At 39.6% G+C, this 21,474-nt stretch overlaps 1 protein-coding gene and 1 long non-coding RNA gene across 3 annotated transcripts in view; one reads left to right on the top strand and one right to left on the bottom strand.

Moving 5' to 3' along the window:
• LOC140476541 (regulator of microtubule dynamics protein 3-like) overlaps positions 1-9,505 on the top strand; it is a 244,186-nt gene extending 234,681 nt beyond the window's left edge. The window contains exon 12 of the mRNA XM_072569320.1: positions 475-9,505. Within this exon, the coding sequence (XP_072425421.1) occupies positions 475-534 (60 nt within the window). The 3' untranslated portion in view covers positions 535-9,505. The remainder of the gene's footprint in view (positions 1-474) is intronic.
• LOC140476543 (uncharacterized) lies at positions 6,815-20,481 on the bottom strand. 2 transcript variants are annotated; one of them, XR_011960507.1, is made up of 3 exons: positions 19,950-20,481; positions 17,723-17,841; positions 6,815-6,924 (listed from the first exon to the last, which is right to left on the bottom strand). It is a non-coding gene; the product is annotated as an uncharacterized lncRNA (long non-coding RNA). The 2 variants fall into 2 exon arrangements; XR_011960506.1 differs by lacking the exon at positions 19,950-20,481 and adding an exon at positions 19,268-19,533.
• Between the last annotated feature and the right edge of the window lie 993 nt (positions 20,482-21,474).

Below are 21,474 nucleotides of genomic sequence, written 5' to 3'. Positions count from 1 at the left end.
TGAAAGGCCCAATTATTAATTGTATAATATTATAATTAAACAGGCACTACATCTTACTGCACCCCCTCTCATCTCTCATTTTCTTGTCCACCACCTCTTTGAACTTCCTAGATTTAGCCTGGTTCTCACATGTACTATTAACCCTGCGATATGCTTCATGTACATTCTCTCCTTCATTGTACTGTCAACTTACTCTGTAGTTCTTCTGTCATTCAGAAACTCTGACTCTGGTTGTTCTGATATTCCACCCAAACAAACAATCGAAATGTGAGGGTGAAGAAGGAGTTGATTAATGGTGGCCAGTTGACATTGCCTTCCGATATTCTGACCCTGAAGCCCTTTTTGCCCACTGGTTGTTTTCTCCTGCCCACTGGCTATATTTAAGTGGTCTTTGAGTTTCTCAGGCTCCTGTTTCTCTAATACAAAAGTTGCATGTCTCCAGATATTACAGTTCTGTTCTTTCTCTTCATCTAGGACATAACTGCCGAAAGTGAACTACAAGAAATGCAAAATGTCCTCAGCCTAAGAAGCTAAGCACTATCCTGTTAAGCATAGGAGCTTAGAAGGTCTTTGTTCCACTGCAGAATGTCCTTGTGTTATGTAAAGAACTTTGAATCCAACCTATCCTGTTATTCTGGTATTTTATTCTGTCTCAGAAGTACCACAAAATATCATAAATCATGTCAACTTGATGGTCAGAAGTTGAGAATGTTCTTCAAGTCACAAAGGGACCCTTTTCTCAAACCCTTACAATACAGGGGATAGGTATTGGATGTCAAAGAGTTGACAATTTTAATTTCTTTTGGCAGCTGAGACTTCCTATGCTGTGCGAAGTGACTGGCTTGTCTCCTGTATGTAAAAGAAATCTTATTTTTCATGGCTCCTATTCACATTCTTCCAACAAGAGCTCCATAGGAGCTCATTTTAAGGTTGAATCCTTCAATTTATTTTGATAAGCATACAAGAGGTATATGCACAGCTGTAAGAAAGACATTGTCCTTTTTTTAAAGTAATGCAGCATAAAAGTTTCCAGCACCACAAAACTGGTGTTTCAGAAGACTCTGTGACTGAAACTTTGTACTGTTATTGTGCATTTGCCTTAACACTTTTATAGTGCTTCTGTACCTTTGTGACTAACAAAATGATTATTTAGAACATGATGAAAGATGCTATCCGAGACTGAGCAATGAGGTCATAAAAATATTTAGAGATGCAAGTTGCCCATTGCTCATTTGACAAAGTGAACGTATAGTGATCAATCAGAGCAAAGCAACCCAGGTTGGATTCTCACTCTATGTTGTCAATAACCAAGTTCAGAGCCAGCATCAGTGACAATGCCTCAGATGGCCTTCAACATCCTGGCCTAAAGAGAGGAGGAATTTCTCAATATTTACTCAATTAATCAGCACAGAAAGTGTAAATATGTATGAACTGTTGAGAAGATTGGTCAGGATCAAACGTGGGGAAGTAATGGCATAACGGTAATGTCACTGGGCTCATAATCTGGTGGCCCAGGCTAATGCTATAAAGACACTGATTCAAATACCACCAAATCACCTGCTGGAGTTTAAATTCGATTGATATATCTCAATTAAAAACTTATCTTTTAGGAAAAGAATCTGCCACTATTACATTGTCTGGCCTGCATGTGACTCTAAACTGACAGCAATATGGGTATTAATAGACAATAGGTGCAGGAGTAGGCCATTCTGCCCTTCGAGCCTGCACTATCATTCATTATGATCATGGCTGGTCATCCTCAATCAATATCCTGTTCCTGCCCTTATCTCCATAACCCTTGATTCCACTATCCTTGAGAGCTCTATCAAACTCTTTCTTAAACAGGTCCAGAGACTCGGCTTCCACTGCCTTCTGCGGCAGAGCATTCCTCACACCCACCACTCTCTGTGTGAAGAAGTTTCTCCTCATCTTTGTCCTAAATGGCCTACCCCTTATTTTTAAGCTGTGTCCTCTGGTTCGGGACTCACCCATCAGCAGAAACATGTGTCCTGCCTCCAGAGTGTCCAATCCTTTAATAATCTTATACATCTCAATCAGATCCCCTCTCAGTCTTCTAAACTGAAGGGTGTACAAGCCCAGTCGCTCCAATCTTTCAACATAAAATAGTCCCGCCATTCCAGGAATTGACCTCGTGAACCTACGCTGCACTCCCTCAAGAGCCAGAATGTCTTTCCTCAAATTTGGAGACTAGAATTGCACACAATATTTCAGGTGCGGTCTCACCAGGGCCCTGTACAGCTGCAGAAGAACCTCTTTGCTTCTCTACTCAAGCCCTCTTGTTATGAAGGCCAGCATGTTATTAGCTTTCTTCACTACCTGCTGTACCTGCATCCTTACCTTCATTGACTGGTGTACAAGAACACCAGATTTCTTTGTACTGCCCCTTTACCTAACTTGACTCCATTTAGGTAGTAATCTGCCTTCCTCTTCTTGCCACCAAAGTGAATAACATTTATCCACATTAAACTGCATCTGCCATGCATCTGTCCACTCACCTAACCTGTCCAGGTCACCCTGTAATCTCCTGACATCCTCCTCACATTTCACCCTGCCACCCAGCTTTGTATCATCAGCAAATTTGCTAATGTTACTATTAATACCATCTATATAATTAATATATATTGTAAAAAGCTGCGGTCCCAGCACTGATCCCTGTGGTACCTCACTGGTCACCGCCTACCATTCCGAAAGGGAGCCGTTTATCACTAGTCTTTGTTTCCTATCAGCCAACCAATTTTCAATCCAAGTCAATACTTTGTCCCCAGTACCATGCGCCCTAATTTTGCTCACTAATTTTGTTCTCTGAAATAGGCAAGCTGGCCCCTCTGTTGAAGGGTAATCAGGGACTGACAACAAATGCTGACCTTGCCCAAGATGCCTACATCCTATGAAAGTTTTTTTTTTAATTTTACCTTGATCTGCCAGCTTTTACTGCCTCAATGCATTTGTGAAGATTGTGAAAGGCAGTTATGGAAAGGAATTCCTGGAACACCTAAATCAATGGTTTCAAGATGGTGGTACAGAAAGAGATGTGTATTTCTGCAATGCACACAGAAACTATCATCTTCATCTCATTAGCTATAATATTTAGATTTAACTTAGGTGTGAGATTGATTTGTTACAATTTTATAACTTTTTTTCATAGTGCAGTAAGTTGGTAATGCAGTGCAGTGGCAATCTGCTCCAGCTTCGTGATGAAGAAGCCAATAATTTTCAGTGACTATTACATTTGACCTGGGAGAAATATCTTCATTTATAGTTAAAATATATTTGAAATAAGGCACAGTGAAGAATCTTTATGTAAACATCCAAGCAAGTTCATGTGTGTGTTCTTCACAGCAATTCAAGTATAATGTCTGCAAGTTAAGCAAGTAACCAAGTAACTTAGTACTGTCGCTTTACCCAACAAAGGCACTGTTTTCACTTACAATGAATGACAAGTGTAGTGTTGGCAAATAAAATAGCCTCGGACACAGATTGTTTTCTCTGTAGAGCATAGTCAGATAAATACAAAGGTCAGGGCTCTTCTGCGTAAAACAAGAAAATAGAACTTTTAGGGAACCTGGTGTAACGAGAATTTGTTGATTGTTTTAAGTTTAAAACTGACTTGACACCTCAAAATGTCTGCAGAAACATTTGGGCCATTGACTAGGTTTTAAAGGAATGAAAGGTTTTAATGTTAGGAATGCCACCAACAAGGGAACTTGTAACATTCTGCCCCATCCCTCCCCATCATCTTCAACTGTCTAACAAATATTCCTTTGAATTGCAGCATCTATTTCCAAGTTTAATATTTTTTGCCTATTTTAGACTGATTCGGTATGATTTTGATACACCAGCTTTAAAACTTTTCAGTGTTTCTAGTACATAAAACAACCAAACAGATATTGTGAAGGGAAACAAATCTTAATGACCAGTTTTGGCATTGGTTGATATTCACTATACCCCACAACACTTACAGGGAATGAGAATGTTGAATTCTTCCTCAGCTGCGTTTTCAGTTCTCCGCCAATTGACCCACTAATCTTTGGAAGACAAATACCTAATTTTAAGACCCAGTATTTGTGCAAGTTGTTCCTTCTTTCTCTGTAAGGCCTAACAACATATTTTCAATCCACTGAACCCACTACAGTTTGTCTTTCCCTCCCTTGGGCATCCAAAATTTTCCAATTATTCACTTCCTGGACTCCTTCTCGGAAAGGCTATTGAACTTGCATCACTCACTCTCCACTTGGAATCTGACCAGCTGTCCATATCTTTGTTCCTCGTTCTCTGTGGGCCATTCTTTCTGTCTTTTAATCCTCAGTGTTTCAGATCATGCTGCATTCACCCTATGTCCTTATTTGCTCTTTGCCCTTTGCTTATCCTGTGAGAAAAGTCTCAATAGATATGTATAAAATTACATGAATATTCTGAGAACACTCTACATTCAAAATTCTTCAAATTCTTTTCAACTTGAAATAGATAGGGCAGCTAATGCCTGTGAAATTTAAATATGTAGTATGCTCATGTGGTTTATAAGATCGTAAGAACTGGGAGCAGGAGTAGGCCATCTGGCCCTTCAAGCCTGCTCCACCATTCAATAAGATCATGGCTAATCTTTTTGTGGATATATGTTTGTTTTGAACAAGAACTTGTTCCTTTTATTATTTTGAATCATTTGATTGCGGGACTAGAGGCAAAAACATGGTGCATGGGCAAGTACAGGTCCTACATATGAAGTCCTCCCCTCTGAACTGGAGATAACTGGAGATCCTCCCAAAACTCCTATTGCTCCATGTTTGGAATCCATGGGCAGAATGTGCAGTTTTCCAACAATTAATTTTAACGTCTGGAAAATGGGGATTGGTGCTTCAATAATTTCCTAAAATACACGACTCACAGTCAGGATTCCCACTTGTCCTGTGTATTCCCAAACTGTTCCATCGATTTCAAGACTGGGAGCGTAAATCACTAGATCTCATGAAACATTTCTTTGACAGGCAGGAATCATTCAAAATAGTTATCTTGAATCTATTCTCTGAAATGCAGGTGGTTGCATTGGTATATACCATAGATGTTTTCTCACAAAGCTTCCTGTACCAGGGATAAAACATAGTCTTGGGATTGATGACAAGTTGTGGATGTGAGGGTAATAAGGAAGAGTGCAAAGTATAAGAAGATATCAAACTTCATTTTTACAGCTTAAAAAAAACACAAAAGTTGTCATTCCTCTCGGAACCTAATCATCAGTGACCTGAATATTGGCCTTGAGAAAAGTCACAGAAGAGGTGATACATGTAAAACTAAATTATTTATTTTGCTTTTTTTATAGTCAAATAGTTATAAAATCCAGTGAAAAATAGCCACCGATATGTTCATCTTTTCCACATAGCATTTGAAGATAACTTTGCTCTCTCGCAACTTTTTATTCAAATAATTTTGCGTCATGTGAGTATAGGAATACTTGAAATCTAGATTGTGTACAGAACTAAATGTCTGTCAGGATAGGTTTGCACCTCACATCAGTAGGTCACGCATATCATTTTCACAAGACTGACACACATTAGAAATATTCACAAAAGGTGAACATAATATTTTGCAAGTTTCTGTGAGACAAATCAGTACCCATCACAATGGAAGCTATGAGTCCTTCATCCATGGGACAATCCAACTGACATCTTTCACCATACCAAAGTGGTTGAAATGTGTCTCTGTAACAAATCAGTTAATTTTCTAGATGATTGATGAACTAATCTGTGTAGTATGACATAAAATAACAGCCTTTTTGTCCACAAGATGTAAATTGATAAATACCACTTGAGAGAATTTTTCTGAAGTATTTCAAGCCAGCTCCGCCCTAGTTGTCCAGTGAATACTACTTCATTGTGGAAATGTATCTAACTCTCTCCATCTTTGTAATGGATTGTGAATCTAATAACAGGCAGCTGTGTGGATTAAGGAGTTCTCATGGTTTAACAAACTGCAGTAGCACATGCTGTTTGTTGAATTGAAGGACACTGTGTTGCCATGTTTCCTCAGAGGTTCGTTCAATGGGATTCTATTTCATAGGTCCCCCACAAAGTGAGTTAATTCCCTTATTGAGCAAATGGGCAGAGGAAGCAGACAATTTAGGAGTAGTAAAATTTAGAATAAGTTTACACATGACAGCAACGTACTGTGCAATGTAAGGGCACCTATTAATGGATAGTGCTATGTGATGGGGGAGGAATAGGGTGGGAATTTAACAAGTTTAGAGAAATTAATTTGTCAATTGGAGTAAATAAGTAAGACTAAGAATTCCAGTTGAAAGAGTTTTGAAAGAAGACTAATCACTATTGATTAAACTTACAAAAATGGGTGTTTAATAGTGTCTAATCTTTAACTGTCTTCTGACAAGATGCCACCCAGGTAATGATTTAGAGATGCTGGTGTTGGATTGGGGCGTACAAAATTAAAAATCACACAACACCAGGTTATAATCCAACAGGTTTATTTGGAAGCACTAGCTTTTGGAATGCTGTTCCTTCAACAGATAGTTGTGGAGTATAAGATCATAAAATACAGAATTTATAGCAAAAGACTACAGTGTAATGTAAGGTAGTATGCAGAGCAGCCATGCATTAAAGTGTATGGGTAAATAAAGCATTGCCACTATCAGGACCACAGGGATCGATTCTAACCCTTAAATTAGAATGGCGCGAATCTTCTACATTGCCTATTTTCGCAATATTGTTGCATTAGAACCCACAGGAGTTTTAATATTCAAGCTAACTGACCAACATGCATAACTAATGATAAAACACACAAAACCTCGGATAGCAACAGATTTATTCAGCGGTGTCACACTCGGAAGTTGGAGAAAGCCTCAGTCCTCGGCAGGCTCCAGTCTTCGGCAATGACCGGTTCGTGAAACCAAGAGGGCTGTGGAGTAAACAAAAAATGATATTTGTCTTAACTTTGTCTCATTTTTAATGTACTTTATGTAATTAAATGGCACTGTTTTGTAGCGACTTATACACACTTTATTGTATTTTCATAAATACAAGTAACAAACTTCTATCGATCTGCCTATCTATGATGGAATCTGCTGAATTGTTATATTTGGTATGTTTGCATCAAGCAGCCTTGTTTTTGTTTTACAACAACTAAAATTAGCACAACCTTTGGATTTACAGTTTTTGTATTGTACTTATTGAAGCTGTATTTGTTCTAATTTCTAAGAGAAATTGAGATCTACCATTGGGATTTTTATAAAGGGAACTTGGAGGGATGGGGGGGGAGGTGGAGAAGTTGCTGGAGAGGTGAAATTTCCACATTTTGTCCCCAACAATGGTACTGTTACCGTCGTTATCCTTCCAAGCATGAAGTGTGATTAGGATGAATTACTAGTAATTAAATATATTGGTGTAATTGAGCTTTAATGCACTTTATTAAACCACTGCTATATAACCTATCACTACACTTACAGGGTTCTCTGAACAATGATAATCCTGCGCAGAGTCTGGATCGTTGTAAGGCTCTGTCCCTAAATTCTAACCTGATTGAGAGATTTTTGCATTTTTTGAGAGATGAAGTGGATCTGAATGCGTAGTGAGCACATGACCTCTTATTTTAACATCATAGCAAATAGGAACGGGAGTTCCTGCTTCAAGCCTGAACATAGAAAAGCATAGTACAGCACAGGAACAGGCCCTTCAGTCCATCATCCCTGTGCCAACCATGATGCCATTCTAATCTAATCCCATCTGCCTACACATGGTCCATATACTTCTATCTAAATGCCTCTTAAACGTTGCTATCATATCTGCTTCTACTACCTCCCCTGGCAGCATGTTCAAAGCATCTACCATCCCCCGTATACAAAAACTTGCATCACACGTCTCCTCTCTTGCCTTAAAACTATGTCCCTAGTATTTGCAAAAGATTCCTATTGTCCATGCCTCTCATAATTTTATATACTTCTATCGAGTTGTTCCTCAGCTTCCAAAGCTGTAGTGAAAGCAATCCAAGTTGGTCCAACAACTCCTTATAACTAATAGACTCCAACCCAGGCAACATCCTGAAAAACCTCTTCTGCACACTCTCCAAGCCTCCTCATGCTCCCTATAGTGTGGTGACCAGAATTCCAAATGTTGTCGAACTAAAGTTTTACACAGCTGAAACATGACATACCAACGTTTATGCTTAATGTCCCTATTGATGAAGCCAAGGATGCACTATGCCATCTTTACCACTTTATCCACTTATGTTGCCACTTTTAAGAAGCTTGCACCCGCAATTCATTGATTAGCACTGATTATCCAATTCACTAATTCCTGCTTTCATTCCATACCCTTTTACCCCCTTAGTTCTCAGAGGGTCATATTACCTCCTTCACGAAAGCATTCAATGTTTTGCCACTTCTTGTCAACTACTTTCTAAGCAGATAATTCCAGGGGCTCACCACTGAATCATGTAAACCCCTTCTCTTTTAGGCTTAGAGTCTCAACTTTTAAAAAAATTTTAATAAAATATTTAGTTTTTCATGAAAGCAAAACATTGCAATATTAATACTCTGAATCAGTCTCCACATCATGTTAATTGCAAATAGCAACTTGCCGTCATTTAATTACAACATATCTATTTGCAAATGAAGCTGGAACTTTCACCTCTATCAAATGAAACTTTGATCAATTTTCTTTCTAAAAACATTTGCAAGATTTTAACATAGTAATTTACATTCCACCATTGGCAAGAATTTGTTTCGTGATTGCTTTGTATTCAAGTCATTTGATCCTTTGGAAATGTATTTAAAAGTAATGTTATGCTTTGTGTGTGTGCCCACATGCACTTTTTAATACAATGTCTTCACTGCCTGGTGCTTCAACATTGAGAATATTCTCATGCAAGTGAAGGAAACTTGTTTCTTATGTTATAAATGTCGAGGGAGTGGAAGAAATTTCCTCATCAACTATCAATTAAATATTCCAGTACTTGGTCATGAAGTTTCATGACACAACAGCTGCCTGACCCTTATTTTAAAATGCACATTGGAATGATTACATTCCTGACTAACAAATACCTCATTTTTCCATGCAATTGTTTTATTCATTTGCATTATATAAATATCCTTATCTTTCATTTCCTTGCCACCTGCACAAGTACTTGAAGAGATATTTGTTATAGATCCTGTCACTCACTGATTGCAGCTATTGGCCAACCCTTACCAGTACAATACACTGAAGAAGTATCCTGCTAGTCTTTCATCAGTGAAAACAAGTTCTGAGCACAGGAGTATCCAGTAAGAAGCTGAATATTGTTCCCAGAAATGTATATCATTTTAACTTTACTACACTAACTGGAATAAAAATGTTTAACCACACTTTATCACCAGGTACTACAACTTTTCTGAAGGAATTTAATTTTGCCTTTGTTTTTACTTAATTTATTATTTGCAAACTTTGTTGTTTTTCATGGAATTATTCTGTAAGATATAATTTAATAAACTTGGTGATCACATCCAGCTTGAGAGTCCTTTGATATAAATGTTATCTTGCATCACTAACTTGAGGCTAGAGGAATTTGGCTATGACCATTTTCAGGCCCAGAAAGAATGCCAACGGAGGCGTCCAAAATCTGCCCAGAGTGAGGCCTTGCTCATTTTATATCTGAGCTGATGGTGCCTCTCACACAGTTGTAGAGTTTGAATGATAAAGCTATCTACCTCATGCATAGGATGGTATGGAGCTTAGCAATGGCGGCTTGGGAATGGAGTTGTGGGAGATTGCAGTGGAGGAATGACAGCTATGGTTCCTGTTTCCACTGGCTGCACAGGGACAATATCTGAATCTTTCAGCTGACTGCTGTGTAAGACTTCTGAGCAACTTCTATCCTACATTGCAATTAAGTTTCTACTGTGGATCCTCACTAGACTTATCAATTACCTTAAGACATAATATCACATTAGGCTGCCAGCAGCTTCTGAAAAATGGCCCAATCTTTTTATATCATATATTTTTCAGGCATACTTATGTTGCAAAACTTTAACCCTCAAAATTGGGTCTCATTGCATCTGTTTCACAACTTAAAGCAGCTGCAATGAAGGCAATTTGTACTTTGGAGCCACTTGAGCTGAAGGAAAATACAAGAGAACCAAAATAGAACTACCAAGAAACCATTTTTTAAAATTCTGACCTTGGTCTGTAGTTAAGGCAAGAGTCCCTGGCTCCAGCCAGCTGAGCTGAGTTAGCTGCTCTCAGCCAAGGTGACAATAAGGACTATAGTCAGTCACAATCTTCCTGAAGGCAACTGAGCATCGTGACTGCCTGACTGCCTTCCAATCACCCTAGTTTGTAATGGTGTATGTTACTAAACTAGTAATCAGAGACTCAGAGTTCAAATCCCACCAGAGCAGCTTTGGAATTTAAGTTACAGAACTGATGAAAGTGACCATGAAACTGTCACAATGTTCACTAAGATCTTTTACTGCCTCTTATCAATGTGACAAATGACATTCTTTTTGACAGTGATAGATTACCTCATCATTCTCAACCTATCTGTAGACAATCCAATGCCTCTCCTTCACTGTTGAACTGCACTCGCCTGGTTCCATTCTTATCTATCCAGCTGTGGCCACAGAATCATCTGCAATGGTTTCTCTTTCTCCTTCACTATGTCCGTGTTCCTCAAAGATATATCTTTGACTTCCTCCTAGTTCTCATTGGCATGTTCCCACCACCACCCCTCAGGTGATATAATCTGCTGTTTGTTATGATCCCAGTTGAAGGTAGTGTTGAACATGTCAGATCCCAGGCCTGATAGATCATATGGTTTATTTAGTTAATATGGGCTGTTTAGTTACTGAAGCATAGCTACACAACAAGGCTGCAGAGATTCTTTAACAACAAAAAGGGGGGAAAGCTATCTATATATAGAACACAATTTGAAAGATCTCAAAACATACAGCAAATCAAAATCACATCTATTACAGAAACTCAAATCTGGAAAATTTACCCCTCTGTATCAAATCTTTAAATCTGGCTGAATTAATCCTCTACAGTTCTTTCCTTTAGAAGTAGTTTTACATGAAAACTTTCAAAATTGAAAACTTGGAGTTTCTCAGCTTCTAATAACCTGCTTCTAATAACCAGTCCTGGTTCGGAAGTTTCACAAACTAAACTTTTCTACTGAGGTAATTATACTTCTGTTGAACTGTTCAATACTCCTTTCTAGTGGAGAAATCATATTTGGCTTTTTCCCCTAGTTATATCTCCTATAAACCTTGATTATCTTGACTAAAAACAAGCTGGTAGGAACAGAAGTTAATCATTCAGACCATCGAGCCTGCTCTACTATTAAATATTATTGTGGCTGAACAAACACTTCAATGCTTTTTACCTACACTATCCCCATAACCCTTTATGTCTTTGGTAATCAGAAATCTATCGATTTCTACTTTAATGCCAAAGATTTACACTGAAGTTTTAAAAAACCCATCACTTTGGTCCTAAATGATATCCCACTTTTAAATTGTGCTCCCAGTTCCAGAATCTCCAACTGAGGAATATATCTTAACCTACATGTACTTTGTCCCTTTAAGTATTTTATACACTTCAGTGAGACCAATGGTCTTCAGTGTTATCCTGCCTGTTGTAAACCATAACAATAAAAGCAATCTTCCATTAGCACTACATGGGTGCCTGCTCTACGACATACGTGATTGTCTCATTGTTCTGGAAGGACAATATGATTTAGTTATATTTTTAAACCTTTTTATATAAATAAACCCATCTCTGCCACTGTTTTAAAATACGAACTCTAAAAATTATTTATCACTTCACTCATCACACTGTCCAAATCACATTAAAGCCGCATTGCATATGCCTCACAAAGCATTCCCACTGGTCTTGTGTAATCTGCAAACATGGAACTATTACAATTTCCTCTCTTTCATGTGCATCAGTAATATAGATTGTAAACAACTGGGGCCCAAGCACTGATCAGCAGTGCCCCCACTGGTCTCAGCCTGCCAATCTGAGAAAGATCCATTCATTTGCACTCTCTACTTTCTGCCGAGAAACCAATTCTCAATCCAAATTAATCCAGACCCATGCACTTTTCCTTCCTGCATGGATATTTACCTAAAGCCTTCTGAAAATCCAAACTACATCAACTAGTTTCCCTCATCAGCTCTTTGAATACCATCCTCAAAAAACTGTCAGGTTTGTCAACCATGATTTTCCTTTTTTATAAATCTGTGCTGAATCTGTCCAATTTTTTCTAAATATTTAATGGTGACTTCTTTAAATTCTAGCATTTTCCCTACTACGGTACTGACATGAGGCTCACATGTTTGTAGGTCCCTTTTTTCCCCTCAATCCTTGATTAAACAACAGCATTACATTTGCAGTCTTCCAATCTGTCAACACAGTTGCAGAATTAGTAACATTTTGAAAGATAATCACTACTACATCCATTTTTCTCACAATCACTTTGAAAATTCTACAGTGAATGTCATCGTGTCTCATAAGCTTGATAACTTACAGTTCTGTTAAATTCTTGAACACTTTTTTTATTGATATTAGTTCAGTTTCACTCACTAGGCCCTTAGATCTTAATTTTTTCAAGAAGTGTCTTGTGTATTCCTCTGTTGAGATGGATACAAAGTATTTATTAAACTTCTCTACCATTTCTTTATTTGCTATTACAAATTCTCCTGTCTGTGTTTGTTATGGACTCAATTGTCTTTACTAATGTCACTTTCCACATGACTGTAGAAGCTTCTACAGTTTATTTTTAAGTTTCTTGTTATTTCACATTCAGATTCTATTCACAGTTCCTTTATCAATTTCTTGGTCCTCTTCTGAATTCCAATTTTTTCCAAATCCCCAGGCTTTTCGGCTTGAACATATGTTCTTTTTTTTCCCCACAAAGTGTTTAAATATTACCCATTGCTTATCTACCATCAGACATTTTCCCGATCCACAAGAGCCAACTTCCTCCTTGTACCTTCATAATGTTAGTTTTCGTTTATATATGTTTTTCAAAAATTGGCTTCATTTAATCTCGAGGACATTTTGACTTTTATCCTGTTGTTCAGAAACACTAACAATGGAATTTAAACCCTACGCAATGTTCAGTTTGCTGGAGTAACCCACAGATGTGGCCTGTTCCTCTTGCAGCCAAACAATACATATCCAATGCAAATCTTGAGTTCTCTTCAGAGACTAGAAGACATGGCATATCTGATGGTCTGTGTTCTCTTTGTGCAGTGCATTCCCCTTCCAAAATTAATATATGGAGATTTGGTCTTAAACAAACAAGGTATTGGAATAGTGCAATTATGTTCAGCAACACTGAATGCACTTTGAAAGCCAGTTTCAAAAACTGATTCTAAAATAAACCATTGTTCCTAAACCTGCAAATTGTAACTGAACCGTGATCACAATCGGTGCAATGAATCAGTAATTAAAAAGAAAGGCACTTCTGTTTCTTTATTTATTATTCTTTATATATTTATACTACAAGCAGTGGAGCAGCTCTCAACCCTGATTAATGGTGCAGATTTTACCTTAATAGGAATGTTTCTGCAGGACAGTCAGTACAGTGTGACATATGCTGTCTGCATTGCTCTCATGCTTGTTCTTCTTCCCAGATTTTGTCATTCAAGAAACCTCACCATCCCCTCAGCATTTACATTTTCACCTGTAACTCACTGAACTAGATCTTGCTAAAAGAACCACCTATTAAAAATGTACGCACACCTATATCACTTTTGACCCAATGCTATTCCATAGGGTGTGATGATGCTGTCACTTTAGGTTATTTTGTCCTTTTTTTAAGAGAGATTGTAAGGCAGAGGTGTTGAACTAGCTACTGAAGACGACTCAAGTAAACAATACGTGAGGCATTGAGGTGTTTTTTTTAAAAGCTGGAACAGTTGGAGGCAGCACAGATGTGGCCTCCTAGTTTTTGGTTTTAGCTTTCAGCAGCAGAAGCCTATGAGGTCTCAAAAGAGTTGGAAGCTTCAGTGAATGATTCCTAGCTGCTATTCTCTTAAACCTTCTCTTGATGTTCCTTCATCCTGGATTGGAAAACTGCATGCAAGTGATGTGATGATGGAATGTTACTATGTTAGAATGGTTAATTAGTAATGGGTACTATATCTATTATTCTGTTAAGTTTTCCAACAATTGTTGTTCTGGATTCCTTTAGTTTGTTTGTATTTTAGCTGTAGTGTTTAAATAAATTGTGTTTTGCTTAATGTCGAGTAGTTTGACTGGTCGTATTGCATCTGGAAGTGGTACTTCATATCTACCTTTAAAAATAAGAAAAAGTTAAGGTCTAGACTACCTTCTTAAAATATTTTGAGAGCATCTGCTCTGCTCCATAACATGGGAGAGGAACTGGCCATGCTGGTGGATTTAGTGAAGTTTTGTGAGCTTCTCTTTTATGGCATGAATGTGGAGTTGAACCAAAAATGAAAGCAAAGCTTTTTCTTTTTGTATGGTTCAGTTTTTCAATTTTCTCTGTCCTGAGAACAATGACTGGCACTTGGGCTGAGATGTAGTTTAATGGGAGAGTACATGAAGATCCAGCACACTTTAAGGGCCCAGTGTCCATTAATTTCCCTTCACCAGATCAAAATCACGAAGACAGTCATAGCAATATCTAACATTAGGGAATGTGGTACATAGCTAGATCAGTTTAATTCTCTTCAGTGGATTACTCATTGTTCATCTTAATAGAATTTTTATACTCTCTGACCAAGTAATTTTAGTTCCTCATCTCCTCCACAAAATCACCATTTTTTAAAAGAAATTCTTCAGATCTGTTCCATACAAGCTGACAGTTTCTAACCATACCACTACCCAACAAATAAAAGAGAGAGCCACTGTTTAATGGGATCCTGTATTGATTCTGCGTTCAATGCAGGATCTGATGGCAAGAGTCTGAGTTTAATGGGATATTGGTGGTGAGAGCTGTCTTTTTATTGATTTATTTTATGGGATGTGGCCATTGCTGGCAGTATCAGCATTTATTGCTCCTATTCACCTTGAAAAGAAGGTGAACTGTCATCTTGAACTGCTTCAGTCCATTTGGTGTAGGCACATTCCAAAGCGCTGATGGTAAAGGTGGTGAGGGTGGTGTGAATTCCAGGATTTAGACCCAGAGACACTGAAGGAATGGCACTATTTCAAAACCAAAATGGTGACTGGCTTAGAGGGGAACTTGCAGGTGAACTTGCGGGTGATGATGTGCCCATGTGTCTGCTCGGTTTGTCCTTCTAGATGGTGGTTGTAGGTTTGGAATGTGCTATCTCAGGAGCCTTGGTGAAATCCTGTAGTGCTTTTTGTAGATGGGTAACACTGCTGCTACTGAGTGGTGGTGGTGGAGTGACTGAATGTTTGTGGATGTGATGCCAATCAAATGGGCTGCTTTGTGCTGGATGATGTGAAGCTTCCTGAGTGTTGTTGGAGCTTCACTCATCCAGACAAGTGGGGAATATTCCATCATACTCAGGACCTGTGCCCTGTTGATGATGGACAGCAGATGACTACTGACTGCAGTATTCCACCATCACTGCACACCACAACAGCTCCCCCAGGGACATTGATAATGGAGGATTCTACAATGGTAATACCTTTGGAATGTCATGGGGCAGTAGTTAGGTTCAAACTTACTGGAACTGGTCACTGCCTGTCACTTGTGTGTGGCGCAAACATGGAAATAGGAACAGCAATAGGCCATTCAGCCCTCCAAGCCTGTTCTGCTATTCACTTTGATTATGGTTATTCATCCAACTCTACCCTGTGGCTGCTCTCTCCCATACCATTTGACCCCATTAGCCCTAAGAACTATAACTCCTTCTTGAAACCATTTAATGTTTTGGCCTCAACTGCTTTCTGCAGCAGCGAATTCCACAGGTTCCCCACTGTCTGGGTGAAGGAACTGCTCCTCATCTTGGTCCTAAGTGGTCTACCCTGTATCTTTAAACTGTTCCATCTGGTCCTGGACTCCTTGGTCAATGTTACTTGCTGCTTGTCAGTTGGTTAGTTGTTGAGGCTGCATTTGGAGATAGATTGTTTCAATATCTGAGGAATCACAGTTGGTGCCAAACATTGTGCAGTCACCAGTAAGCATTCCCAATTCTGACTGTGGTAGAGGGAAGCTAACTGATTAAAGAGCTGAAGATGATTGGGCCAAGAGCACTGTGCTGAGGAACTTGTGGTGTAGTGGTAGCGCCCTTACCTCTGAACATCTCCACCTGGTCCAAATGTGTGTACAGTATTAGCATCACAGAACAGGTTGAACTAGATGTCCTGGAGCTGAGATGACTGACCTCCAACAACAACAATCATCTTCCATTATGCTAGGTAAAACTTCCAAAAATTGAGATTCCCAGGTTTGCTTAAGGGTGTAACTATTTCTGGAGCACAAGTCTATAGTGCTATTGCCAAGGATCATGTTGTCAGAGGCCCATAGCCTTAATTATATCAAATGCTTCCAACTGTTTCTTGGTATTACATGGACTGAATTAAATTGGCTGGAAATTTGCATCTGTGATGGTGGGGACCTCTGGAGGAGGGCAAGATGGGCACTTCTGGCTGAGGACTATTGCAATTTCTTCAGCCTTATCTCTTGCACTGACATGCTGGCGTTCCCCAACACTGAGATGAGAATTTTTTTTATTCATTCGCAGGACTCAATCAGCATTTATTGCCCAGCTCTAATTGCCCAGAAGGCAGATAAGAGCCAATCTCGTTGCTGTCTGGCTGGAGTCGCATGTGAGCCAGACTAAGTAAGGGTGGCAATTTCCTTCCCAAAAGATATTAGTGAACCAGATGGGTTTTTTTCCAACAATCAACTCATGGTCATTGTTAGACTCTTAATTTTGAATAGAATTTAAGTTTCACCATCTGCCACGATGAGATTCAGACCCGGGTCCCCAGTACGTTACCTGGGTCTCTGGATTAACAGTTGAGCATGTTCTGATCATCAGTTCAGATGAAGAGTAATGGGGGACTTGAAACATTAGCTCTCCTTTTTTTTCCCACAGATGCTGCCAGACCTGCTGAGTTTGCCAGCAATTTCTATTTTTGTTCCAGATCTCCAGCGCCCACAGGTTATTGAAGATTCTTTTCGTTCTAATTTTCATTCTAGATTTTGTCTCAACAAGAGGTGTGGCTGTCACTTCTACCGATAATGTAGGAGATGCATCTGCAACAGGTAGAGTTGTGAGAATGAGAGATGTTTATTCCCTCTTGTTTGGTCCTTCACTACTGCCTAACTATCAGGTCCATTCTATCAGTAATGTCCTCAGGAGTCAACCACCTTGGTCAGTAGTGGTGCTGCTGAGCCGCACCTAGTGATGACACTGAACTTCCCCACCCAGAATACATTCTGTACTCCATCCCCTGTGCAGCCGTCAAGTTATGTTCAACATGGAGGAGCACATATTCATCAGCTGAGTGGGACTGTGATCAGCTATAGGTTTCAAGTCTATATTTAAGCTGATATCATGAGACATTATGGTCCAGAATCAATAGTGAGCACTCCCAGGGCAACTCCCTTCTGCCTGTGTACCATTATGCCACCACCTCTGCTGAGTTGAAAGGACATACAGGACTGTGGAAGGTTGTTCTGGGACATGTGACATCTATTCTGTATGATTCTGTGAATATGACTATGTCAGGCTGTTATTTGTCTGTGAGACAGCTCTCCCAAGTTTGGCACTAACCTTAAGGTGTACAGGGTTGACAGGGCTGAGTTTGCTGCTGTCATTTCTGGTGCCAAGGTTGATGCCAAGTCATCCATCCAGTTTCATTCTTTTTAAGCTTCACACAACTAAGTAGCATACTATAAATACAAACAAAAAACATGAAGAAACTCAACAAATCAGTTGAGAGAGAATGAGTTAAAGTTTCGACTCTAAGTTCTGAAGAAGTCATATCGAACTCAAAACATTAATTGTTTTCCACTCTATAGATCCTGCCAGATATCCTGAGTTTCTCCAGCACTTCCTGTTTTTATTTCAGATTTCCAGCATGTGCAGTATTTTGCTGCCAGGCTATTTCAGAGAACAGTAAGGAATCCACATTGCTGTGGGTCTGGAGTCATACAGAGGTCAAGCAGTACATCTTCCTCCCATAAGGGGGGGTTAATGGAGACAATTGATTCATAGCCAACGTTACATTTTTATTTCCAGACTCATATTACCATCTGCTATGGTGAGCTTTGCATCCAAATTCCCAAGAACATTACCTCGGTCTCCTGGATTAGTAATCAAGTGGCTTTATCACTGTACCAGTGCCTCCTATTTTAATGAGGATCTAGTGATGATTCTATTTCATGAGGGTCTAGTGTTAAAACCCCATATTTAGTAAGGGATATGGTTGTGAAAACCTTTGTTTAAACAGGAAGGGGGGGGGGGCATGGTGGCGCGGTGGGTGCGGTGGTTAGCACTGCTGCCTTACAGCGCCAGAGATCCGGGTTCAATTCCGCCTGGGGCAACTATATGTGTTTTTAGTTTACATGTTATCAGCGTGGGTTTCCTCCCACAATCCAAAGATGTGCAGGTCAGGTGAATTGGCCATGCTAAATTGTCTATGGTGTTAGATGAAGGGGTAAATGTAAGGGAATGGGTCTGGGCGGGTTGCTCTTCGGAGGGTCGGTGTGGACTTGTTGGGCCGAAGGGCCCGTTTCCACACTGTAAGTAATCTGAGGAATCTAAGGTCACCATCCCATTGATAACGGGGGAACGGATAGTGAGAGCCGCGATTAATGGAGATCCAACTGTTTCATGAGGGATATGGTGTCTTCAAAACGTCTGCCTCGTGCACTCTATACAAACAGGAATTGCTGGAGAAACTCAGCAGGTCTGGAGGCATCTGTGGAGAGAAAGCGGAAGGTAACGTTTCGAGGCCGGTGACTCTACATCACGAACTTTCATCCTGCTTTCTGCCCATAGATGTCGCCTCCTTGTCTGTCTTTCGGGCCACTGCCGCCCTCTGCTGCCTACAACGTGCGTTGCAAAACATCTTTCCCACCCTACTACTTTCAGATTGAAAAGCACAACCTTTCACATCAGCGCTGCTCCATTTAAACTGCTTCCTAAACTTTCCGGGCGTGGCTCTATCTTGCAATAACGATGTCGGAAATAAGATACTTGCTATTCATGTGTTGGACTTCCGCCCCTGGAGCTCCCGCCATGGAGGGAGATGACTTCTTAGCTCTTTTAACATATTCCTTACAACCCCATCTCTTCCCTCAAGCTTTTGCTCACCTGATCAAATGTCCTCGTAATGTGATTTTGTGTTCGTATTTGTTTTACAATCGCTCTGCAAACAAAAGGCGCTAATAGCGCGCTTTAAAAGTGTGGCTATCAGATGAAGAAGTTGTCCTTCAAAGTTGAACAGTTTTTCATACACTAAAAGGTCAAAACTATAAAAAAAATATAAAAAGTCACTGTTACCACCCGGAATGTTCAATGAGGAGGTACCAAAGAACCTACAGCCAGTGCAATCGGAATTACACCCCAGGATGCAATTAAGAATGGAGCAAAACTGAACTTGTAAACAACCTTATCAATCGGAAGGTTCATTAGGTTTTTAATAAAACCGTTCCATGTAAACTCATTTTGTAATTTTGTTGATGTTGGCAGTAGTTTTGCAGACTGTATTCCGACATCAACATTTAGGGCTGTTTCCGCCCACCCTGCAGTTAACCCTTTAGGAACATGTTTGCTAGTGTAGTGTGGGGTGAATGCATTGGGCAAGCCAGTGTTCCACACTAGTCCATTGTGTCCCTCCATACGGAGTTAGACTGGCTCAGGCTGATAACTAAATAAAAACTGAAAGAACCGCGGACGCTGTAAATTCAGTTTTTTTGCCGCCAGTACTGAGAGTCTGGTATCTGGTCAGCCGCTCACTGTGTGTCATCCAAGCAGAAAATCAGATGAGAATTACCTATATCCAGTCTGTCCGCTGTTGAGATGGTGAGAGGTTTTGAAAAGAGTACATACTCCCGGGGGTCAGTTAATAACCGGGGTTGGGGAGGGGTCAACACACTTTAACAAAGGAACCAAGAGCTAAGACAAGAACTTATCCAAAACGCAGCAAGATGTGATACGGAACACACTGAAAAGATGTTGGGTAGCGAATTTTATCGCAAATTCCAAAAGAAAATTCGATTAAAAAAGGGGAAAAGCAATGAGCGACAGGAGAATGAGACTCGTGGGAGCGACGAGTGCTGCATCGTTGTCTTTCGACTTCCAAAATAGATAAACGGTTATCTTGCTGCACATGCTTGGGACAGTATACATTAAGCGTTCAGGAATACTGCTAGCTAGACAGGTACTGTGGGGTAGACGGACAGGGAAAACAGCTGTGATTGACAACTGAAAGGTTGAATTCCGGCTTCCTACCTCCCTCTGATAGCTTTTAGTAAATGGATAGTTCTGGTTCCTTTCATTCTGAGCAAGTTTTTAACTTAAGTCTTTGGATGGGGAACCCGATACCTTAACACCCGAATGGCGATGTGCTTAACGTGTATTCAATGTTACGATAAAGAGCAACATCATGAACTCTCAGAGCTAACCTCTCCCAAAAGACTCCGCATCAATTTAGTTTCGAATCCAGCAGTAATTTACTGCTTCCCAAGGGAAGTTCAAACGTCTGAAGTCAAGTTAACTTGCTGTCTGACAGAGATTCGCACAGCAATAACTCAAATCCTCCACTAAATTGTATCGTGTCTGGAACAAAGAACAGGCACTGAGGAAATTTTACACGTCCGCTGAGGATAATGTCGCTGTCAGAATCAGTAGTTGCAGATCTGAAATGTTGATATATCAATTAAATGAATGTATCTATATCTGAATATTCCACATGTTGGAACTCGAATACCGTACCATGAAATTTGCAGGTGACAAATTGAGATTACAGTAAATTGCGAAAGTAACCGAAAACGAGAAGTTATGAACTATTAGCAAACTCATGTACTCAACGGGCCTAGCGCTTAAAGTAATCAATTGGAAAACATTGGAGATTTATTAGTGGTAATTAACTGATGAAATAAAATACACTACGGATGATTTCGTGGTAGACAACCGTTTGGTTGTGTAAGAGCACTTCTGGATTCAAAAATAAACATAACTGATAAGATAAAGGAAAGGAAGTTCACTTTTTATGTGTGGATTTTCATAAAAGGAAAAGCCAAAAAAAACACAAAAAAAACTCCTTCCGTATTGTGCAACGGGAAGGAGTAATTATAGATACAAAAATATAAATTGCTAGAGAAACTCAGCAGGCCTGGCTGCATCTGTGGGAAGAAAACGGCTAACGTTTCTTCAGAAGTGTTATTACAGTATTTACGCAAAAGTTTGGTCAGTCTCTGCAACTTTATACAGCGTTAAAGCTGTCGAGAACGTGCAGGCCAGTTCTCTCCAGGGATTGATGACCTGAAGGGATGTTTGACAATGCCCAGATTTTCTCG

The sequence above is a fragment of the Chiloscyllium punctatum genome, chromosome 4 (genome assembly GCF_047496795.1).
Source record: "Chiloscyllium punctatum isolate Juve2018m chromosome 4, sChiPun1.3, whole genome shotgun sequence".
NCBI lineage: Eukaryota > Metazoa > Chordata > Chondrichthyes > Orectolobiformes > Hemiscylliidae > Chiloscyllium > Chiloscyllium punctatum.
This window is presented reverse-complemented; position numbering and strand designations above follow the sequence as displayed.